The 22279-nt window shown below is 38.3% G+C and overlaps 1 protein-coding gene across 6 annotated transcripts in view; it reads left to right on the top strand.

Annotated features, from left to right (window-relative positions):
* The first annotated feature begins 761 nt into the window (after positions 1 to 761).
* Positions 762 to 22279, top strand: part of RAPGEF2 (Rap guanine nucleotide exchange factor 2) — a 122099-nt gene continuing 100581 nt past the window's right edge. For all 6 annotated transcript variants that reach the window (XM_010709445.3, XM_031552999.1, XM_019614435.2 and 3 more), the window contains exons 1-3: positions 762 to 862; positions 5524 to 5580; positions 20167 to 20250. In XM_010709445.3, the coding sequence (XP_010707747.1) occupies positions 825 to 862; positions 5524 to 5580; positions 20167 to 20250 (179 nt within the window). In that variant the 5' untranslated portion in view covers positions 762 to 824. The remainder of the gene's footprint in view (positions 863 to 5523; positions 5581 to 20166; positions 20251 to 22279) is intronic.

The raw sequence follows: 22279 nt of genomic DNA on the forward strand, positions 1-22279 counted from the left end.
AAAAGGATGGTGAAACTATCAAATCCACCAACTAAGGTTAAATTATCCTAGAGATGGAGTTGAACTGAAATTTTCTGAAGTGATGGGAAGGTGTAACATTAGCAGTGCTTTTAGACTGATGTTAGTGTTTCCATAGCTGTATCTTGGGAAGCTTCAGTCCTTGGGTGTTGGTTTTTGTGCTACTTGTCAGAGGTCTGCGATGGTTATCTGTAGGTTGAATGTAAAATTTATCATATAATTGGCATTTTGTTTATAAGGGTTTGTTTTTCTTGTTGTTATCTCATGGCAGTAGTTTTCTGTTTGCTTCACCTTTTTCTCACGTAAGCTCACGGTTTAGTTTCCATTTGAAGATATTTTATAAACCTTTATTTACATCGGGTAATTTTGGCTCAGTGTTTTGTACCTTTTTTCCACTCCATATGGAAGGCCTATTTTTCCTATTGTATTCCTTTATGGAGTAAATGAAGGGTTTTGGATGCACAGCCATTGAGAAGCTGGACAGTTGCAAAGTAGCTCCATTGAACTCTGGACCAGGCTTGCTTACTGAGCAAAAGCATAAAGGTTTTCTGTCTTTGAATGTTATGATTGGGCATATTTTAATGCTTTCCTGTGCCAGTTTCCAAAGGGGAATCAAAGGTTTTCATGAAGCTTGCCCTTAGTTGCCTGTAAGCATGTTATTTCCAATATTCCCGTGGCCTGGAATGGGAGAGCTCTGGGTGAATTATAAAAGCAGTATTTTAACAGCTTGTACCAAATTGAGAATCCTAACTGTGTTTTTCATTTGCTTGTAGGATTTGGAGATTGTGTATTCGTATTTGCATGGAATGGAAGCCTTGTCTAATCTGAGAGAACATCAGCTAAGGTATGATGCTGTATAGATACTACTGTTTGTGTGTGGAGAAAAGGTTTACACAATCTTATAAGAATCTGCGTTTCTTACAGACGTGTTAATCTTCTATTAAAAGTATTTTTTATATAAAGCATAGAAATAATAATGTAAGCGTCTCTTGCACTTGACCTCGCATCAAAAAAGGGCCAAGAAGTTTGGTGCTGAAGAGGTTCTGCTGCCAACATTTTTATTATGCATATATTTTATTAAAACAGAATTTCATGCTTTATACGAAGGAGTTCATAACTTTTATCACTTTTTTTTTACACAAGCTTTGAACTTTCATAGGAAGAGATCATCAAAGTTAAATGTTGTCAAGATAGTTACAGTTTTTCTACTTGAGAACGCTTTCAGCTAATTATAGATTTGTCTATGTTTTGAACTCTTCTGTCTGAAACTACTTCTGTCCTGGGTATGAGCCCAGCCCTGAACGCATTCAGAAGGGCCAATCAGAAATAATTTTGAACTGCTTCTGAGCATGGAGTGTTGTGCTACTCCCTCTTCTTTGCTCTCCACTGAATAATAAAAAGGTCTACTGAAATCCATTATGTCCTTCAGTCTCTAAATCTTATGTCATCTTGAGTGTCAGGACAGCCAAAAGTTTGGACTGGAGACATGTGCTCTACTTAGGTTGTTTTGTTGGCAGACTTGCTGCGGTGGTTATCCTTGTTTCTTTATGAGATTTCATACTGGAAAATTACCAATAGAGAAGCAAATAGAGGAGAGAGGTATGATAGTCTCGAAGGGTGTAAAGGGAGAGATACTGCAGAGTAAAGAGGCTAGTCTTCTCCCTGCTATGGAAAGAGTAAAACTGGGCTGAAGACAAGTGCAATTTGCCTGTTACCAGAAAAATGAATTTTCCTACTGTTCTAGGAATGGTTTTTAAACTTTATATCTTCTTGTATAATCTTCACTGTTACTTATTGAAAGGAAAGCATTTAACAATCTTTTTGTTTTTATTGAGGATTAAACGTAAAGTTGAATACTTTACAGTAAGGTATTGCATGAATGCCTGATGGCAAATGCAGCAATGTTATTTAGAAAATAAAAGTTTGATTAAAATGAGTATAAAAGATATTGCTTTCTTTGGCCATACAATTAAGTTTCTTCTAGAAAAAGCTATTAAACTCTCAAGAAAAGAAGTGAAGATTTGAAGTTATATGCCATAACTGTAGTAACAGGTTTTTTACATTTAATCAATTTTATTTCATTATTTCTGAAATATTTAAGGTATTAAAATAACGCATATTCATGCACTAATAAAATAAATGGATGGCATGTTTATTAACTATACATGACTGTTGTGTACCATACCTTGCATTCCAAAGCTCGTTGCATATATTTATTCAATTTTTTTATTGTCTTAATGATTTCTTCGTGTAGGTGCTATTGTTTATATACCTGCGTGCTCCTTTTAGTTTATATATTTTTTACATTATGGTGTTGTTTTTCTTGTTTAAGCTTTGAGGCTGGAAGTAAATGCTTTACATGCAATGTACAGGTTCCAGTCTTGAACAGAAGTTGGTATATGGTCCATTTCTAGGATGTAATAATCACAAAAGCAGCTTGTTATTTGGGTTCTGTTTCAGTTTGTGCTTGCTTTTGTGCTGAACTTTTAGGCAAGTTGTGCTATGCAAATAATACTTAGTCATAAACTACTAATAAATGTAATTGGATTTGCCTCATAAAGCATTCTAATAAAGTAATAAAGACTTCCAGATAAACTTTATATTTTTAAAAGACTTGTTTATTTGATTTTAAGTCGTTGCTCCAGTTGTCTTCACACAAACATCTTACTACCAACTGAGGCTTTTAAGGGCGTTTGAGCAACATCAGTTTGCAGCTGGTAGATAATTAAAAAAAAAAGACCACCATATCTCCTGTATGTTCTATAAAGAAAGAGGTTAAATCACTGTATTGCATCATGAGGCTTGTCAGCTTTTGCCACACCTGAAGATGCTGAAGCAACTTTGATTAATGCTGTTGTAATTTCTGCTTTCCTCCTTCATCATTCTGTCAGAATCTGCATTCCCAAGCCAGTGTTCTGTAATTGTGAGAAAATAGAAGTGGGATTTTCTTCCTCCCAATCTGCGTTTTGTCATGTGAATGTTGACTTCAAAGTAGGTGTGTAATTACTTCTACTTTGGAAGCGTTCCACAATCACATTCAGTAAAGTTTTTCATGTTTTGCTCTTATGTGCAAGTCTTTTAAAACATCAAGTTTTGCAGACCTGGAGTTGAAGTGATGTTAACTTGTTTATAGAGATCCAAGTGTTCACATGTGGTTGCATGGTGTGTTGATTTCTGCTTTTTGGCTTCCTGTGCCAAATGAGGTTCTTGCTTAGGAATGTGTGGAACTTGAGCTAGCTCTCCCAGCACAGTACATTCCTAGAAGAGAGTTTCTGTTTTTAGTTCCATACATGGCAAAGGCTGGAATCTCTGTAGATGTGGGACAAAAAACTTTTATAGCATCCTTTAAGATATGGCATTTGTTGCAGCTGTGGAATACCAGAGAAACTTGAGATGAATTAAAATACTGATATTAAATATAGCCTAAATATATATATTATATATATTTATGCTATTTTAATATATATATGTCATATATGTAGCTAAATATAGTGAATAGCTTGCTTATAGTTTTCTGATGATCTCATCTTGGATTTATTAAGTATATTCAGGAATTGGACTAGAACACACTTGAGTGAAAATTAAACACCAGCACTGACAAGATCTAAGTACATTTTTAAAATATTTGAGGAAATGGTCTAGGTTTTGATATTCTGCAACTGTAGCTTCTAATTATTTCAGTTTAGCACAAGAATTTAAGCACTTGTCTATCTTCTGCATTGCCATCATAATAGTGGTTCCAAAGGGCTGTGAAACTCAGAGAGCCAGCCATGAGCTTGCGTGACTTTGTCAAGAATGTACTTCCTTTCCCTCAAATTCACACGGGAACCAAACTTGCTTGTTAAAGGGATTCTGTTTCCTGTAACTCCTACTCCTGAATGGCTTGTTGCCCACAATCTTTTCAGACCAGTAGTTAGTATGTTCCTTAAGCAGTATTCTCATTTTAAAATCTGATAGCTAGCAATGACTTTCCGTTTATTTTCTTCTGGTATCTTATTTCCACTAACCTCATGTCTGTTCTTCGTGTCCCTCTCAAAGCAGAGGACCCAAGATAGAATGTGATGGACACAGTGGTGGAAGCAGACAGTAGCAATTTGGGGTCTGTATGGTCTCAGCAAGACTTCATTCTAGGGTGGGAACTGGTGTTTGAGAAAGAGGAAGCCCTATGGTTTGGAAGCTTCTTGCTGAGCAAGGAAGACAGAAGTTATTTTCTTTAGCAGAAATTTGTATACAGTACATAAGACTTGGAAACAGTTCATGCACTGTTTATAAATAAGTTATCAGAGATCTCTGGGTGAAGGGTCATAAGAATAAAACTCCGAGCAAACAGAATTAAGTTCCCAATTCTTTTTTACAAGAAGTCTGAATGTCAAGGCCTGACAAAGCCTGCCATTTATGGACAGAAAAAGCATTATTAGTGAGCAGGTCTAACGAGTAAAATATTGAAAGAGATGAGGATGAAGATGACTTCTAATAATCTACTGGCTGTTGAAATGAAGAAATTGAGAAGCTATGAGAAACGATAACAAGGAGTTTTCAAATGTCACACCAAACCCAGAGCAACTCTTCAAAGCCTCAGGTCAACTCCTTTGAGACTTTCTTGCCTGAACAAGAAGCCATGAGCTGTGAGTAGTAGCTGGTCATTGGTACGCTGAGGTTCTTAAGGAATGAGAATTTCTTCCCTAAATCTAAATATAGTCCCTCATTTGAATATTCACATGAGCCTCTTAAGCAAATCTCTATATGATGATCTGTCAAAGTGCCTGGGTGTTTGTAGTTTATTTCAGTGCCCAGGATGTTCAAGGGAGGTGGTGGGTTTTATTTCCTTGCCACCTGCAATGATTTGCTGAGCCCATTTCCTCTAGGCAATGGACAGAAATGGAATATTCATTTCCATTATATTCATTTCCATCCCTCCCCCCTCCACTAAGTTAACATTGTGTTTCCTAATATGTGTTAAATTCTGTTATGGTTGCTGTCTGTTCATTCTGCCTGAGAAATGTGGTAGAAGTGTTTTAATCCTCCTTTCTAGACTAGGGAATTTTCCTGCAGGAAGTTCTCTTCGTGTTGAGCCCTCTGGGATTTCAGTATTAAAATCTCCTGGTAATTTTTAAGTGAAGTTGCTGAATTCAAAAATCATATATCATGGCATCTGTGAGTGTTACGTACTGCAAATTTCTACCAACTACTAAAATTCTGAATTGCTTCTTCATAAAGCAACTTACTTTTATCAAATAACCTTACAGAGATCACCATCGTTGTACAGATTTTTTTTCATGGCAGCAATTATGTCACGTCCTAAGTTAGATCTGTTTTTGGATAAACTAATAACTTTAATGGATAGTCTTATAACAACCTACTTTCCTGAATTAAAAATCGTCTTAACTTTAAATTGATGGTTAGTAAGAGCTGGAGGCAAATGTGAAAATGCTGGCTGAGTTCAGGAAGTGAAGTCCTGTGATGCTGATATAAATTGTAATTAAAAATGACTTCTTTCTCTTTCAGACTGATGTGTGAAACTGTTCGATATGAAAGGCATGAAGCAAATGAAGTTCTGTACTAGTAAGTGTTTCTTCTTCCTTTCACATGATGTTAGTTCTAATTATATTCTGTATGATTAGATATATTAACATTCTATATTCATTCTAGAGTGCTTTAAGGACAGTGTTTAATGCCAGCTCCCTCACCCAGAGTAGAGTCTGTAAACATAAATAGGCCACTTCATTTTGATCAAACAGTTTAGTAATTTACTTGTAACTGGGGGAGAGCTAATACTGACTCTTGCTTGGTGAAATATATTACATTAATTTTTGTAACCAGTGAGATAATATAGAATTAAGGGATCTGGGATGCTATTTTATGAGAGTAAGATGTCATTTTGTTTCACATCAATTCTGTTGAAGTAGTAGCGACTAGCTGCTTGTGCCAGAGATGCCAAATCAATAAATCTAACGTGGTTTATAATTAGCAGGGATGTGATCTAATGTCATATCAGATTTACAGTATGTATCTGAGAGCTGTAGTTTCATTATTCACACAAGCAGCTTACTGAAACAATTTTATCAGATTTTGACTCAACGTAGCTAATCTAGGCTCTAAATGGAGATTTGCTGGGTTGTCTGATATCCTCTGAACGTTCGTGCAGGCAAAGAAATGTACCTGCATGCCTTCTTTTATGCATATGTATTTTTTCCTACGTTGACCACTGTGAAGTAAAGTTGATTGAACAAGTTTCAATGCTGAGCCGTAGCTGTTCTGCAAGGTTGAACTAATGTCAACTGAAACACATTAATTGGTTATGTATGGAAAGTGCTCAAGGTCAGAATCCATTGGTGGGTAAATTATTCTGTAATCAGACCAATATAATCTTTGTAATTAATTTTACAAATGAATTTGGTAGAGACTGTTGTACTGGTTGCTTTGTCCTTGTGTAGGCAGTTGGGTTTTGTCTGTTACGCGTTGTGAAGTGTTCAGAGTCAATGTCTTGGCTAATTCTAACTGCTGGTTTAAATTTGAATTATACAATTAGGGCTGCTACTTACATCAAAGCAGGCAAAAGTAACAAGGAAATACGTGTCTAAGAAAATATAATCTGCAAACAAAAAACTATGAAACCTGGGATAACTTGAAGTGGATTTTGCCATTCTTTTGCACTGATTTACCTTGTCACTGCTTTTGTGTGACTTCACTTTGGTTGTTTTTTTTTTTTTTTGCCTGTCATTCCTATTTACTCACTTCTTGACATTTGTTTGCCCATGATTTATTCAGTAGATTTAATTGGCAGTTTTGCAGTTTCTGGGTTTAGATGCTTATATGAAGTATGCTTTCTCTCTAGCATTTAACATCACTGATTTTTTGTTTAACGGTCTAAACCTGTTAGATAAGACTGAAAGATTTTACCAAAATTCTTCAGTATTTTGAAGCTGTGTGTGGAACACTTGTACAAGTGTGTGTGTGTATATCTTGTGTCATCTGAGTTGTTCTGTATTTTATTCTAATGGGCAATTTGAGATCTATTTAGTGGGGAAAATAACTTGGAACTTGCAATCAAATTTCAATATATTTTTTAGCATAATAAACGTGGAGAAATATGTTTTTGCTTCATAAATTCAACATATACACAGGGAGATACAGTCTTCTAAGCAGAAATCCAATTTCATAATGTACACATTTTGAAGAATTAGAGTAGTGCAGGAGGTGAGCAATGTGATATGGTAGATGTTAGAGTCAGTGCACTTGGTTATAAGCTCTAGGAAATGGACACACAACCTGGTCATTTGCATTGAACAGGCCAGAACTCTTTACTCAGAGTTCTTATTTTGGTCCTGGAGGCTAAGTTTGTTGTTGTTTTTGCTTTCCTTGATTAAATTTGAAATCTGATAGCATTTTTTTTTCCAGCAATATGATTTGCATTAAAATTTGAAATTGGGTGCTAATCTTCTGCATTCATTACAAAAATCTATTAAAATAGCTGTAATTGTTGCAGCTGTTAATTGACCTGTGTGTGTGACCTCCCTGAGGCACAGCTTAATATCTCAGCAAGAAGAAGCTGAAGCCTTATCCCTAAGTGCTAACAATAAAACTAATGCTGTTCCTCCATTTATTTGATGAAATTTCAATCACTGTTGAAACGGTTTGTGTTGTCAGCTGCATTTGTAGAAAGGTAAGTTTGTTTTGCATATATGCAATGCTGAAAATGATTATCCACTTTCAGTATAAATACAGTTAACTTTTTATCCTCCTCTTTTTTTTTTCTCTCTCTCTTTTTTTAAATGGCCAAAAGGATAAAACAAAGCACATTGTTTAAAATTGGCTTATCTGCAGTTACTTTACTATCAGTGGGAGTGCATGGTAGTGACAAATTCTCAAACCCTACGGCCATATCACTGTTTAAATGGAAACTGGGTTATTAAAAGTGGCAGTTCAGCTCGACTTATTCTCCATTTGCCAGTCATTCTCCTACTTGTGTTTGATTGGAAGTTAACAATAAAAGGACTTAATACCTTCAAGGCAAAATTTCAGAATTGAGATTTCACTTGACACTCGTACCTGACTTTCTTACCTGCTTTCTTTATTCAAATCTACCTAAAGATCCATTTAAAAAATATTTAGTTTGGCCACCTCACACATTCCGTGTAGTTTGAAGAAAAAAGTTGTTTCAAAGCTGCCTAGTAGTCACACCTGTCATTTCCTTAAGTAAGATTCTAATTATTATTCTGTTTGGAAACCAAGATTTTAGCAGATTCATGATGATATTTATACCTCTTGACAGTTAAACACATTTTTGGGGGGTTAAAATTGAAATGTTTGCTATGGTGATAGAGAAGAATCTTTGGCAATAAGTGTTTTGCATGTGAGCTTTTAGTGAATATGCTTCTAGTAGGATAAGCAGCATTTTTTTCTCTCTCGTTAGTCATACAGTGGCTGGATTTGGTTGTCAGTTGTGCTGCTCAGTATTTCTGTATGTATTTGGCAGTATTTCATGTGCTTGAGCATCCTCACAAGTCCTGCATGACAACTGTCTTGTTCCTGCAGTTTCATGCTATAATTAAAAATCACGACCATTTGAAAAATAGCTTGCAATAAGCTTCTGTTTTAAGTGAAACAAAATCATGGCCATACCTAAAGATATTGTTTTGAAACGTGCAAAATTTTCTGGTATATATTGCAGGAGGACGGCACTGACTGTATGAATGCTATAGCATGGATGCTCTTTATCTAGACGAGTGGTGTTTGGCTTACTCCTTCCATAAGAAAGACTTGTATGTCTTTAAGCTTCACTTATTTTCTTCCCTAAAGATGACTGGCAAAAAAAAACATTTAAGTTCTGATGACCTGAAGCCACTCAGTAATAAAACCCTCCGTGTTTCTGAATTGCCATGCTGTAGTACAGCTTGTTTTTGTGCTCTTAGCAAGCAGAGCATCCTCAGCACAGCTCAGGCATGGCACACACACGTATGAGGGAGGATTTGGTGCCTGGGTATGTTCTAGGCAAACTGCTAACCTGCAGTTTTCTTTGCAGCTGTAGGTCTATGCAATTATGGCACCAATGCTCAAGGTCATATGAGGAACGGATCTGTGAGGATTCTTAAAGGTTCCCAGTCTTCCAGTCCGACAAAAAAACTTGATGATGAGCCAAAAAAATGCCCAAGTGACTGCACAACTACTACGAGCCTAGCTTAACTGTGCAAAATAAAGTATGGAAAGATGAGCTAAAAGCTTGTTCTTTAGCTACTGGTACGTTGTCTTTAATTAGAACAGCTCAGTGGAGACCACCTCACTGAAATTCTGTTGACACATCCGATTGCGTTAGAGAGGTGTGCCAGGGATCGATGTTAGTCTGATGGCTTTGCATAGCCAGTTCTGAACTTGTGTTAATGTTTGACCTGATTTTTGAGCCTAAACTAAGGTTTTTGAAGAGACTTAAAATTTCAGCTTCCATACTGTATGTTTTACTAAAGGCTATTGAGTTTTTGTTTTTGCTGAACTATTGAGATTAAGATCCTTGATTTTTTATTATTATTATTATTATTATTATTTTTTAATATTACAAACATAAAATTCAAAAGAAGGGTTATCTGGCTAGAATAACCACAAAATGTTTTGGGTGCAAGACCGTACTATTTCACTACCACTGCCATCATTTTCCTTATGATGTAAGAGACTATAACTTTTTTGTACTGATTCTCTTCTCTGATATCAAGGGCTAATTCACTGTACGAGTTTGGCACCAAGACTGCAGTGAGAATACACCAATTAAATAGCATAAATACACAGTTGCTTCAAGTATTTAGTGGCTGCCTGTTTAATCAGCTAACTCTATGAAACTGGCACTCGCTAATGATGCTACAATAATATCTGGTTTGACTGAATTTTGTTTCGTTTTACTGATGGCCTATTAAAAAGAAAATTACAAATAAATGAAATATTCTAAAGAAAATCACGCTCCCCATTGTTTGTTTTCATATACACTGAGGAGTTGTTTCCTGTTGCTGAATGCTTCGTTTATTCTTTCATTCCCACTCCAGCTACCATGAGAAAAGAATCCAGTTTTCATCTAGTGCCCATTAATAAAACATTTTATATGAGTTGAAATATTCACTTTAAGATGCCTATTCAGTGAAAATGAGCTCTAATTTGAGTTAACAGTTATGTCTCTGGATGTTTTGCCTTTTTTCTAATGTTTAAAGATAGGCAGTAAGACTAAACGTAGCTATAATGTGTTCATTTTTTTTTTTTAAAAGTATAGTTAGAAATGGATCAGTGGAACTGATGCGTTCAGTACTAGAGCTGTTTTACTTCTGTATTTGGGATATACCTCTTAATGTCATTAAGCATATCTAAAATAATGTGATGGATAGCTGGTAACTCTTGAGCTAGCTTATTAAGGAAGGTTATAGACAGTGCTGACAGTGAGTAAATGATTTTCTGATTATCTTGAGTATTGCAAGGAAAAAGTGGGCAGGTCCTATGGGCAGAGAGATGTTTAACAGTCTACCTGAAGACATGTTTGATGTCCCAAACCACTCCAGGGCCAATGTCTAATGGCAGCAGCACTTATTAAATTAAACAAATGCTTCACTACATACAGGTTTCAGCACACAGACAATAGTCCAAATGAGCAAAGAGAAACAGACAGAGTAATCTGCTGAAACAATATCCTATGGAGCATAAGCCTGCAGAACAATGTTCTTCCTAATTCCTTCTTGTGTAGCACTTAAATGCCTGAAGGAGGTCCCAGTTCTGACAAGTCAAATTTCCTTTGTTCCACAAGTGGGTACTTGAGAGTATGAGCAGCATCTCTTCTGAATTACTGTATGTACATTCTGAAATACATTCAGCTTTCATACTGAGTATGAAATCATAAAAATATGATCTGCTAGTTCCGTCTTGATTTGAGATATCATTTCTTTTATCAAAACAACTGTATCAATCATAGCTCTAGGAGTACTGCCGTACACTGTTTAAATACAAGTCTTGAATCCTCTAGTGGTTTAAATTTTAATGATCCATAAAGAGAATAATTCAAAGTAGATCTTAGACATCAAGGAAATGATCTTACCGATTTCATGGTGGTTTGTTTTTTTGTTTGTTTGTTTTTTTGTGTGTGTGTGAAGAAAAAGACAGAACCATTCTTGTGAATTCTTCTGAATTAGAAAATAATTTTGGGTGCTGCTGTTTGATTTAGTGGTCCTTCTTGTGTTGCTGGTTCCTCAGCTGAATATCTGGTGTTGAAGGAAGAACACATGTTCTGGTGCTCAGGATAAGGGCATGCTGTAAAAGGAATGAAAGTGGTAGTTGTATGGAATCAGTTTCCATGCTTGCTTATACTGAAAACTGCTTACCTTTTCTTGCTGTTTTAGCTGAGGACTGTGATGTAGTCAAAGCAGAAAAGACTTATGTTTATTTACCACATACTTTCAAGTCCAGATGCTGAACATTACCAAGGAAGTTGCCTCTTGACGGAATTGAAGTATGTGTGACATCACTAAAGACCTACAAGATCTTGCCACTATACATCTGTATGACATTCACAGTCCTAGTGAAACCATGTATGCAAGTAGGCATAAACTGAATGTGATCTGTTACAGAGCTTCTGGCGTGCTCCATCGCGTCTTGAGGAGAACTAAATGGATTGCTATGGCCCCAAAATTTAGCTATTACTAAAGAACTTTTAAAGAATCACACATCAAGTTTTGTGAAGGTAGTGAAGGATTTACTAGAAAGATTGTGGCTATTGGTATTCGAGTCTTTCAGCAGCTTGAGTTGAATCTTCATTTTACACGAATGCTTTGGAATGTTTTTCAGCATATTGTCATCAGAAAAGCTGAAAGTTAACATTGGAAGAACTCTTCTGTTTAGAATAATGTCCTTTAGAATCACTACACGTGGAGCATGTACTTTTTGTGCATGCCTATTTTTATATCCTGTTAACGTTGATCCAGGTTTGTAGTTTCAAACCTGGTGTACAAGTAGTTCAGATCATTTTTAATAAAAATAAGTACAATTAGGAAAAAACCTTCATTGCTGAGGAGTAGCTAGTTGGGAGTCTGGGAAATAAGCTGCAGTTTCAAGTAGAATAAGTACATGACAGCATGAAGGACTTGTAACAAGTGCTAGAGGCTGAAAGAGCCTATGAATTTTTTGGAGATAAACACTATGGTGTATTATAAGCACTTCTTAAACTTGGAGTACCTCTGATGTCTCAAACAACAGCCGTATACTAGAAAAATGTGAAGACAAAGTCTTAAAATACTTCCCAACCTCACCAGTGGTGTGAGCATTTTGAGGCCTTCAAAGACCTCAGTAGTTGTGTACCTGAAGTGTTGAAACAGAGCAGTTTGAGTAACAACTGTGAATTTACATGGCAGTATCTGTCACTGTGATAGCTGATAAGTGCTGTTTGGCTTCAGACTGTAGTTGCACGAAAAGGAATACGTCAAGGAAGCTGAGGAGGGAAATGTAATGGAAAAATATTACAAACCAGTCTCTGGATTTCCTTTTCTAGCTCCTGAATTCCTGTAAATAACGCTCCTTTTCATTCTGGGAAATGAAATATCCATTCCTCAGGAAATCCTCTGCTCTCACAAGGACTGTGATATTAAAGTTGAGTTTAAACTTGATGATCCATGTGGGTCTCTTCCAACTTGGTATATTCAATGATTTTATGATTCTGTGATTCAATGATTTAAATTTTCTACGACTAACTTAAGTAGGGACTAGGAATGAACTCTTCAGATTGGCAACTATTTTCTTATTGGCTTTGTTTTGTACCGTTTTCAGGTTACTGCTAGGTTTTGAGTATTCTAAAAACTGTATTGGTATATCATAGAATTTAGAATTGTAGAATCATAGAATTGCTTAGGTTGAAAAAGAACTTAAAGATTATCTAGTCCAACTTAACCATACTACCCTAACTCTAACAACACTTCACTAAATCACGTAACTGAGCATCGCATCCAAATGTATATTAAACACATCCAGGGATGGTGACTCAACCACCTCTTTCTGTAAAGAAGGCTTTCCTGATTTCCAACCTAAACTCACCCTGGCGCAAGTTGAGGCCATTTCCCCTCATCTTGTCACCAGTGAGAAGGGACCAAGCCTCCTCTTGCTGCAGTCACTTTTCAGGTATTTGAAGAGAGCAATAAGGTCTCCCCTCAGCCTCCTCTTCCCCAGACGAAACAGCCCCAGTTCCTTCAGTCTCTCCTCATAGACCATATTCTCCAAACCCTTCACCAGCCTTGTTGCCCTTCTCTGGACCTGTTCCAGCACGGGCCCCACCAGTGCTGAGTCCAGGGGCAGGATGACTTCTCTGGTCCTGCTCACCACTCCATTCCTGATACAAGCCAGGATGCCATTGACCTTCTTGGCCACCTGGGCACACTGCTGGCTCATGTGCAGCCGACTGTCCATCAGTACACCAAGGTCCCTTTCCATCAGGCAGCTTTCCAGCCACTCCTTCCCAAGCCTGTAGAGTCTTCTAGGGTTGTTGTGACCAAAATGCAGGACCCGACACTTGACCCTATTGAAACTCATGCAGTTTTATTCATCCTATCGATCCAGTCTATCCAGGTCCCTCTGTAGTGCCTTTCTTCACTCTGGCAAATCAATACTCCCTCCCAACTTGGTGCCGTCTGCAGACTTACTGAGCATACACTCAATTCCCTCCTCAAGATCGTTAATGAAGATGTTAAATAGAAGCAGCCCCAGTACCGAGCCCTGGGGGACACCACTCGTGACTGGCTGCCAGCTGGATTTAATTCCACTGACCACAGCTCTTTGGGACCGGCCATCCAGCCAGTGTTTCACCCAGTAAAGCTTACGCCCATCCAAACTGTGGGCAGCCAGCTTCTCCATGAGGATGCTGTGGGGGACAGTGTCAAAGGCTTTACTGAAGTACAGGTAGACCACATCTACAGCCTTACTTTCATCCACTAAGTGGGTCACCTTGTCATAGAATGAAATCAGGTTTGTCAAACAGGATCTACCATTTGTAAACCCGTGTTGACTGAGCCTGATCCCCTGGTTGACCTTTAATTGGTCCATGATGGCTCCTGAGATTATCCATTCCACAACCTTCCCTGGCACCGAGGTGAGACTGATAGGTCTGTAGCTACCAGGATCATCTTTCCAGCCCTTTTTGAAGATGGGCATCACATTTGCCAGTCTCCAGTCCACCAGGACATCCCCGGTTAGCCAGGACTGTTGAGGAATGATGGAGAGTGCTTGGCAACCACATCCACCAAGTCCTTCAGCACTCTAGGGTGCAATCCATCTGGCCCCATAGACTTGTGAATGTCCAGTTTTTGAAGAAAGAACATTATGTTTTGGTAGCTGAATCCTTTTGTTGTCTTCACAGAAGAAAAGTCTTCTAGTAGATGATTTGCTCTTGAGTTTTAGACTTCCCTCCGCACTGCCTTTGCGTGCTTTCAGTGGTTGTAGATGCGTGAGCAGTAGAATAGTCCTACTGTGCAACTGGTAACACAAGTGATAATTCTAGTGTGACTGGGATGGTGCCCATAGCTCTGGTGATTCTGTAAATCTTGGATGGGACTCCCCGATGTCTCACTGGGGGTTCTTGTTGACTTTTAAAAAAGCCAGGACAGAATGACTGTGCATTAATTTTGTCATCTTGTTGCCCCTTGGGATTTGAATTTCGGGTTGGTTTTGTTCTGATTCCCTACAAATTGCTTGTACCATCTTTTCCCTTATAGTTCCCCCTGTAGTTGCTTGTAGGCAGAAAAATCCTGAGAGATGTAGGACACGTTGTTAATCAAGTGTAGTACAGAAAACATGGAAAATTGATTGAAAGCCACCTTCGGTTTGAGTAGAGTTTTGTAAAGCACAGGATTTTCAAAATGAAAAAAAGTGCATTGTTTGTATAATAGCACTCTTTAGCAAAAGAGTTTGCTTCCTAAATAGCTTCGTTAAGGTTTAATTCTAAACAAATGAAAGTATAACAAAGGGTGAGGAGCAGAAGAGTTAAATATATTTTCATATAAAAGGAATAGGTCAGTATTTCACTAGTCTGCACTTTACTTTGGAAGGAAATGTGGTTCCTTCCTTTGGAAGGAAACTGTGGTAACCTTCCCCAATTGTGATACAGGAATATTGAAGAGACGTGTTTATTTGGATAACAAAGGAGTATATTTTGTTTTACACAGTGTGATAGAAGTGTCTTAGGAGAACTTTGAGGTTCTCAAACGTTACTGTGAAAATAGTTACTAAAGTACAGATAAAGTACAGTACAAAAGGAAAACAAAACCAGACAGGTAGTAAAAATTAAACTTGAACAATCTTATCCCTCTCAGCTGTCTATAAAAAGATCACAGCAGTGACATTTTTTTCTTTTTTGTAAGACTACACATTTATACTTAGTTATACCGCTAATTTTTAGGAAAAGGAGCTGAAAAATCCAACCAGCAACAATTTCAGCGATAATATCAACACTGCATTATGACTGGGAAAATTGTCATGGAAATCCTCACAGAGTTGCATCCCAACAACTTGGTCAATCAGTTTAACAAATCAGTCTGACAACTGTTGCTGAAAATGACTATTTTTCAGCTGCTTTCAACCATGCTTATTATTGCAGATTGTTAGTATTTAGAATATCTATTAAAAATGGCAGCACCACAGCAGACTTGCACTTAGCTATTTATCTGCCAACTTAGAACTTCTGTGAGTGAATGTATGTTTGAAGGTGTGACTTAACTGAGATGCATGTTCATGCTTTTGAGAATGACTGTCTCTTTGGAGTGGTGCTTTTCTCTGCATTAATCTGGTCATCTTTGTGCAATATTGATTTTTTTAGACTGATGTGCTTGGTGGCAAGACACTTGAATTCAGCAACAAAACACTGCCTTCCAGAGAGCTTTCATGGTTTTTTTTTTTTAAAATAAATTAAGTGGTTGGCTATGAATTGATATTGAACAAGGTACTGCTACACTGGAGCCAATTATCTTCTATGACTTGCTATGATACTTGCATACTTTGCAGGATTAGATAATTAGCGTAGTTTACATTGCATTTCATGATCGAATCTCATATTTAACTTCGTTTAGGAGTGGTTCATAGAAGTTGGCACCTGAGTTGTCTTACCTGCTTATTTTTGACTGGCCTGTGGCTTTTAATGTTTGATAAATCTTCTGCATCGAATGAATGAATACAACTGTATGCTATTTAGGTACTTGTGGACAAACCCAGGATGGAATATGTAGTTGTGTTCCTAGGGAGGTTCATGAGTGCTATGCACAAGGTGTGTAGAGGAGGACTGGTGTAGCTTCAGTTGCCAAAAGCTTCCAAAGTTGATTATGCTTGCAGTCATTTCTTATGGTACCATGGAGCTGATAGTTTTCTCTAGTGAGCTTATGCGTGCTTGTATTTTCAACATCAACAGTAACTACTTAATATATAAAAAAAAATCTACCTCCAGCATTTGCTTAACGTTCTCAAATTCTTGTATTTAGGTTAACCCTTAACACTAAGTTGGAGGTTATCAAGAGTGGTGAAGGTACATGGGTTACATTGGTGATGTTAGTTGTCTTAGGAGCTAAACTCTCTGAGCTATGAGTACTTGCACACTTGAAAATTATAATGTCATTCCCTGGTATGTAACTGCAGTTATATCTAACTGAATCTTGGCCACAAGACATCAGAATTCAGCTATATCTAAAGCAAGCGTAGGTGAAAAGTAGAGCAAGAAAGAGGAGACGAGTTTAACTGCAGTTAAGATTGACACTATTTTGCTTCACTTTAGAGTAGCACAAAAACTGTAGAAAATGTCCACAGAAATTTTGCCGTATACCCGTGTTCAGTTTAGCGATCAGATGATAGAAAAGGAAACACAGGCGTCAACATCTTGAAACATTAATCCTATTTTTAAAAAAAGGAAAAAGGAAGACCTGGGGAACTACAGGCTGGTGACCCTCACGTCTGTGCCTGGGAAGATCATGGAACAGATCCTCTTAGAAGCTATGTTAAGGCACATACAAGATAAAGAGGTGATCTGAGACAGCCAGCATGGCTTCACCAAGGGCAGATCTTGCCTGACCAATCTGGTGGCCTTCTGTGATGGAGTGACAGCTTCGGTGGATGGGGGAAGGGCGTGGATGTCATCTACCTGGCCTCTACAAGGCCTTTGGCATGGTCCCTCACCGTATCCTACTCTCTAAACTGGAGAGGTGTGGATTTGAAGGATGGACTGTTGGATGGATTAGGAATCGGTTGGCTGGATGCAGCCAAAGGGCTGTGATCAATGGCTCTATGTCAGGGTGCAGGCCGGTCACAAGTGGTGTCCCTCAGGGGTCGGTCTTGGGACCGGTGCTCTTCAACATCTTCATCAGTGACAGACGATGGCATGGAGTGCACCCTCAGCAAGTTTGCAGGTGACACCAAGCTGAGCGGTGCAGTCGATACATTGGAGGGAAGGGAAACCATCCAGAGGGACCTGGACAGGCTGGAGAAGTGGGCCCATGTGAACCTAATGAGGTTCAACAAGGCCAAGTGCAAGGTATTTCTACAGACTGGGGGAAGATCTCCTTGAGAGCAGCCCTGCGGAGAAGGACTTGGGGGTCCTGGTGGACGAGAAGCTGGACATGAGCCAGCAGTGTGCGCTTGCAGCCCGGAAGGCCAACTGTGTTCTGGGCTGCATTAAAAAGGGGAGGCCAGCAGGGAGAGGGAGGTGATTGTCCCCCTCTACTCGGCTCTTGTGAGGCCCCATCTGCAGCACTGCGTCCAGGCCTGGGGCCCCCAGCACAGGAAGGACGTGGAGCTCTTGGAGCGGGTCCAGAGGAGGGCACTGAGATGATCAGAGGGCTGGAGCAGCTCTGCTGTGAGGAAAGGTTGAGGGAACTGGGATTGTTCAGCTTGGAGAAGAGAAGGCTCCGGGGAGACCTCATTGTGGCCTTTTAGTGCTTGAAGGGAGCGTATAAACAGGAGGGGGACAGCTGTTTACAGGGGTAGATGGTGATAAGACAAGGGGGAAATGGTTTTAAACTGAGACAGAGGGAGTTTAGGTTGGATATTAGGAGGAAGTTTTTCACGCAGAGGGTGGTGAGGTTGCCCAAGGAGGCTGTGGATGCCCCATCCCTGGAGGCATTCAAGGCCAGGCTGGATGTGGCTCTGGGCAGCCTGGTCTGCTGGTTGGCGACCCTGTACATAGCAGTTGAAACTAGATGATCTTTGTCGTCCTTTTGAACCCAGGCCATTCTATGATTCTGTGATCTTAGTCAGTTCCGAAGTTTTTGATCGTAGATAACATCCTCAATTTCTACTGTTAATTCTTCACATTTCTGATGCTTGTCCTTTTTCTTGAGGGTGTATTACACAGTGTAAAATAAGAACAAAACAATTTCCTGAATTGTATAGTTCGGTGTTTTGATCTCAGATCTTTTAGGCCAGCTCCCTCTCTCTCTACATAGCTTGCTCTGGACGTAATACCTCCTTTTTATTTGCTTGGAAAATGCAGCGGATAGAGCACAATAACACTATTTGATAGAGCAGATTCTTAGTGACAAAGCAGTATTTTTCAAGGCAGTCATCACCATTAGCTCTGGATTTTTCCCAGCACTGAACAAGAGTCTGTATGCCATGCTCGTAAAAAATGATACTGTTTGGTCTCTGAGCATTGGTGAATGTCAGTGGGTACAATTTTTTCCACATGGAGGAATTTGGTGAGACATCTTTGCTTCATGCACACTTCCCTCTCTGATGCCATTCTGTCAGACTGCCCTTCTGTTTTTATCTGTTACATGGCAACAGCTTGGAACGGGATATTGGTGAAAAGGTTCAACCTCAATTGCCATACCTCCAACATCTGCCTGTGTCATTGTGGGCTGATGTAATCAGAGCAGTCCTTGTAGCTTCATCTTTCCCTTTGAAGGAGTGCTGAGGAAATAGTACTCTTCTTTAAGAGACCCTGTCATGCAGGTGCTTTTTAAAATCTTGTTTCCTCAGATGAAAAACATGCTGCTAACTGCACATAACCTACTTAGATTTGAGGTTGGGTTTTAATACTATGCTGTCATCACTATTAAAGGATGTGGGCTGTTCTTGCTTGAAGTTAGAACTAATTGTTGCTAAAGACTTGAGACAATTTTTAAAAATGAAGGTGCTGTGGATTAATTAAGTAATCTGCATCTCTTGGGGTGTCAGTGGAGACATGGTTTTCAGCTAAGAATGCTAGCACAGTTGCTAATTGAATTCAAATATGCTGTTATGAGCTGCTTTGGAAGAAGCAGTAGGAGTGGTAAAGATTCAAGTGAGGTAAGGATATTTTCAGTACAGAAGGATGAAATGGCACAAGATTTCTACTGCAGCTGTTTCAAGTAACTTTAGGAAACTACATTGTCTTCCTCTAAACAATGGTTACATCAACATTACTTGAACTCACCCAAAAAGAATTTAAGCCCATGAGAAAGAATGTATATTACTCAAGAAGCAAGATCTGAATCTACAATAGAATGAACTGGATGACAAAATGTTAATTTGGTCACTTATAATAGGTAAGAGGAGGGAAAATAAACTTTGTCCCTTTTATTAGGAATTTATTCTCGTACTGTGAGTAAGTGCAAAAGGGAATGAGTTTAGCAGCAGATAATGTTGACCACAGATCTCATGAAGGTTTATATCTGCAAGTTTGTCCCATGTTTTCTTACTGTGTGGAAAGGCAGAATGATGCCAAGGGGTGAATTTCTGCCTTGAAGTAAGGGAAGAGAAGATTTCTGTAACTGACAAAGAAGGCCTTCCTTATTTATGGAGAGGAAGATGTTAGGTTCTCTTCAGCTAGGGGAAAGTAACAGAATTCAACAGAATGTAATACAATGTTTTTTACTATAACATGGCTTCCTTTTGATAACTTTCAGATGTATTTTATTGAATTTTTGTGATGTTCCTAAGTGGATAATTATGCTTTTTTTTTCTTCAACGAGATAAGTGGTATCAGACATTCTAATAAAATATTCTAGTAATATATGTGTTTTCAGGTGGAAACTGGAATTGGTTTGTAATTGACTGAACTGTGGCTTTCTTCTGGAATTTTGAGCATTCTTGGCTCTTTGTGATGTTCTTTTCTACTGGAAATTTGGTAGTGGTAAGAATTTCTTCACTAAAGTGTCTTACTCTCTGTTCTCTTCTTTATTGCAGCCCTGATGATATTGGTACCTGTTGGTATATCCTGCTGTCTGGTTCAGTCTTCATTAAAGAATCTATGTTTCTTCCAAGGAGCAGGTATGTCAACTATGGATACACTACATTTAAGCACAACTGATGAGTTAGTTGCCTTTTAATTCTTAACTCTGATTCTAAACAGAAGTGCAGAAGTACACACATAAACATGCTTTTCCTTCCTTTACCAACTGGGGCATTTATGTGAGTCCTGCAGCTGGACTTGAGAGCCCATTATTATGTGCACTGTACAAACACCGAAAGTGTCATGAAAAGACTGACAATTAAAAATACCTCCTTTCAATTCAACAAATAGTATGAAGTACCGACTAGTCTGTTGCTATGAGTAATCAAACGTTAAATCATAGGAGGTGCTAGAGCTTTTATGATGCTTTCCTGAGACTCTGCACAAGTCCTCAGTGCATGTTTTGGCATATGCTTATATCATGTTACTGCCAGTTCTGTTACCTGTGTTTAAGGTACACTTCATGTAAGTGAATTTGCAATAAAAAATGGTATTTTAAATGGGAAAAATATAAGTTAGAGTGCAAGACTGTTGAAATTTGTAACACTAAAATTAAAAAAAAAAAGGTTATTTTGAGGTATGGAAAAAATGCAACTACTGAATGGATTTTAGTGGAAGCAGAACAGATTCACTTTAAAGTGCTGGTTATACGCATATTCATTTGAACTACTAAAAAAGATTCTTTTGAAGTAAATAACACGTTATAAAATCTGTGAAGGGCAGAATGAAGGAATGACCGTTCTCTGTATGGTATGATGAGAATAAAAGAACCAGGAACTTCCTTACAGCTTTAAATGGTGGGAAGTCAATTGAAAGCTATCATTGGTTGCTATATGAACAATTAAGTATCCAGATCTGCCTTTTAGTGAGAGAGGGATGCTGGTCTTGGGACTTCCATTTATGATGATGTATGTTTTGGCGCAAGCAAATACCTTGCATATTTAGGAAGACAGGCATTGCTGATGAAAAGGCATACTTGATGTGCCATCAAACAGTACAGTATGTGATAAAGGTGCAAAATTGCTTATTGTAAAAAGTAGCACAACAACAAATTACAGGATCCCTGCTGCCAGCAGATGGAAGAAAATTGTCCCATATGTCATCCCTGAAGAGTCAATGCCAGAAAAAAAGCTGGCAGAAAGTGCTGCCTTTAGATGCCAGGAGAAGGGACGTATGAAATCTGAATTAATCTAGAATGGTTGCATGTCATCTATGGCAAGAATTCTCTATTCTTTTGAAATACAGCAAAACTTGTGCTTCAGGCATTTTTTGATGCTCTATAAAAGGTGAGAGTTAATAATATAAACAGTGAGCTTGTGAATCTTCCTGGTAGAATGAACAGAGAAGTATACATAGAGAAGCATTCAAGGATTGCTCACCTAGACTAATGCAGAAATGGCACGTGGAATGTGGTGTTGCAAACTTTCATAAATGTGGATGGAGTCGAGTAGATGCCAAAGCTGATATCTGGGGAAGCAGATCTGAGAGAGATGATTTGTTAATTAACAAAGATAACATGACAAGTCCATAAAAGCAACATTTAGAATCTTCAGCGTAATGATGTGAGATAAGGTATGACTGGAGAGCAAAAACATTCATTCTAGTAAGAGGTTTTGCTCAGCAGAGGAGTTGTGGTTAATAAGAGGATAGATAAGGACTTCATTTAAATTTAGGACAGAGCCTGTCAGGATTTCTACTTTGTAAATGAGTAAGGTGGAATATCTGGGCCTTTGACTCATCCTTGAACAAGAAGTTTGGGGAAAATGAGAGAGGGCTTAAATCAAGTTAAATTCCAGATTTGGAATACTGGTGGGTAATAAGTGATTTTCAGTAGTGTTTCAGTTTCTTGCTTTTGTAAATAAAACTAATTTGTTCAGCTTTACTTATGTTGTCAGTAGAGTCCTCTCAAGGAAGTAGTAAGCTGCTCCTATATTGGCATTGGTTACAGGAGATTTATTAATAAGATGCAGAAAACTTGTGTCTCATGAGTGTAGAAGTAGTTGTCAAAGCAGTGCTGGTGTATAAGACGAACTAGAGGGATCTGGATACATCTGAAGGGGCTAAACC

The sequence above is a fragment of the Meleagris gallopavo genome, chromosome 4 (assembly GCF_000146605.3).
Source record: "Meleagris gallopavo isolate NT-WF06-2002-E0010 breed Aviagen turkey brand Nicholas breeding stock chromosome 4, Turkey_5.1, whole genome shotgun sequence".
Classification (NCBI taxonomy): Eukaryota; Metazoa; Chordata; class Aves; order Galliformes; family Phasianidae; genus Meleagris; species Meleagris gallopavo.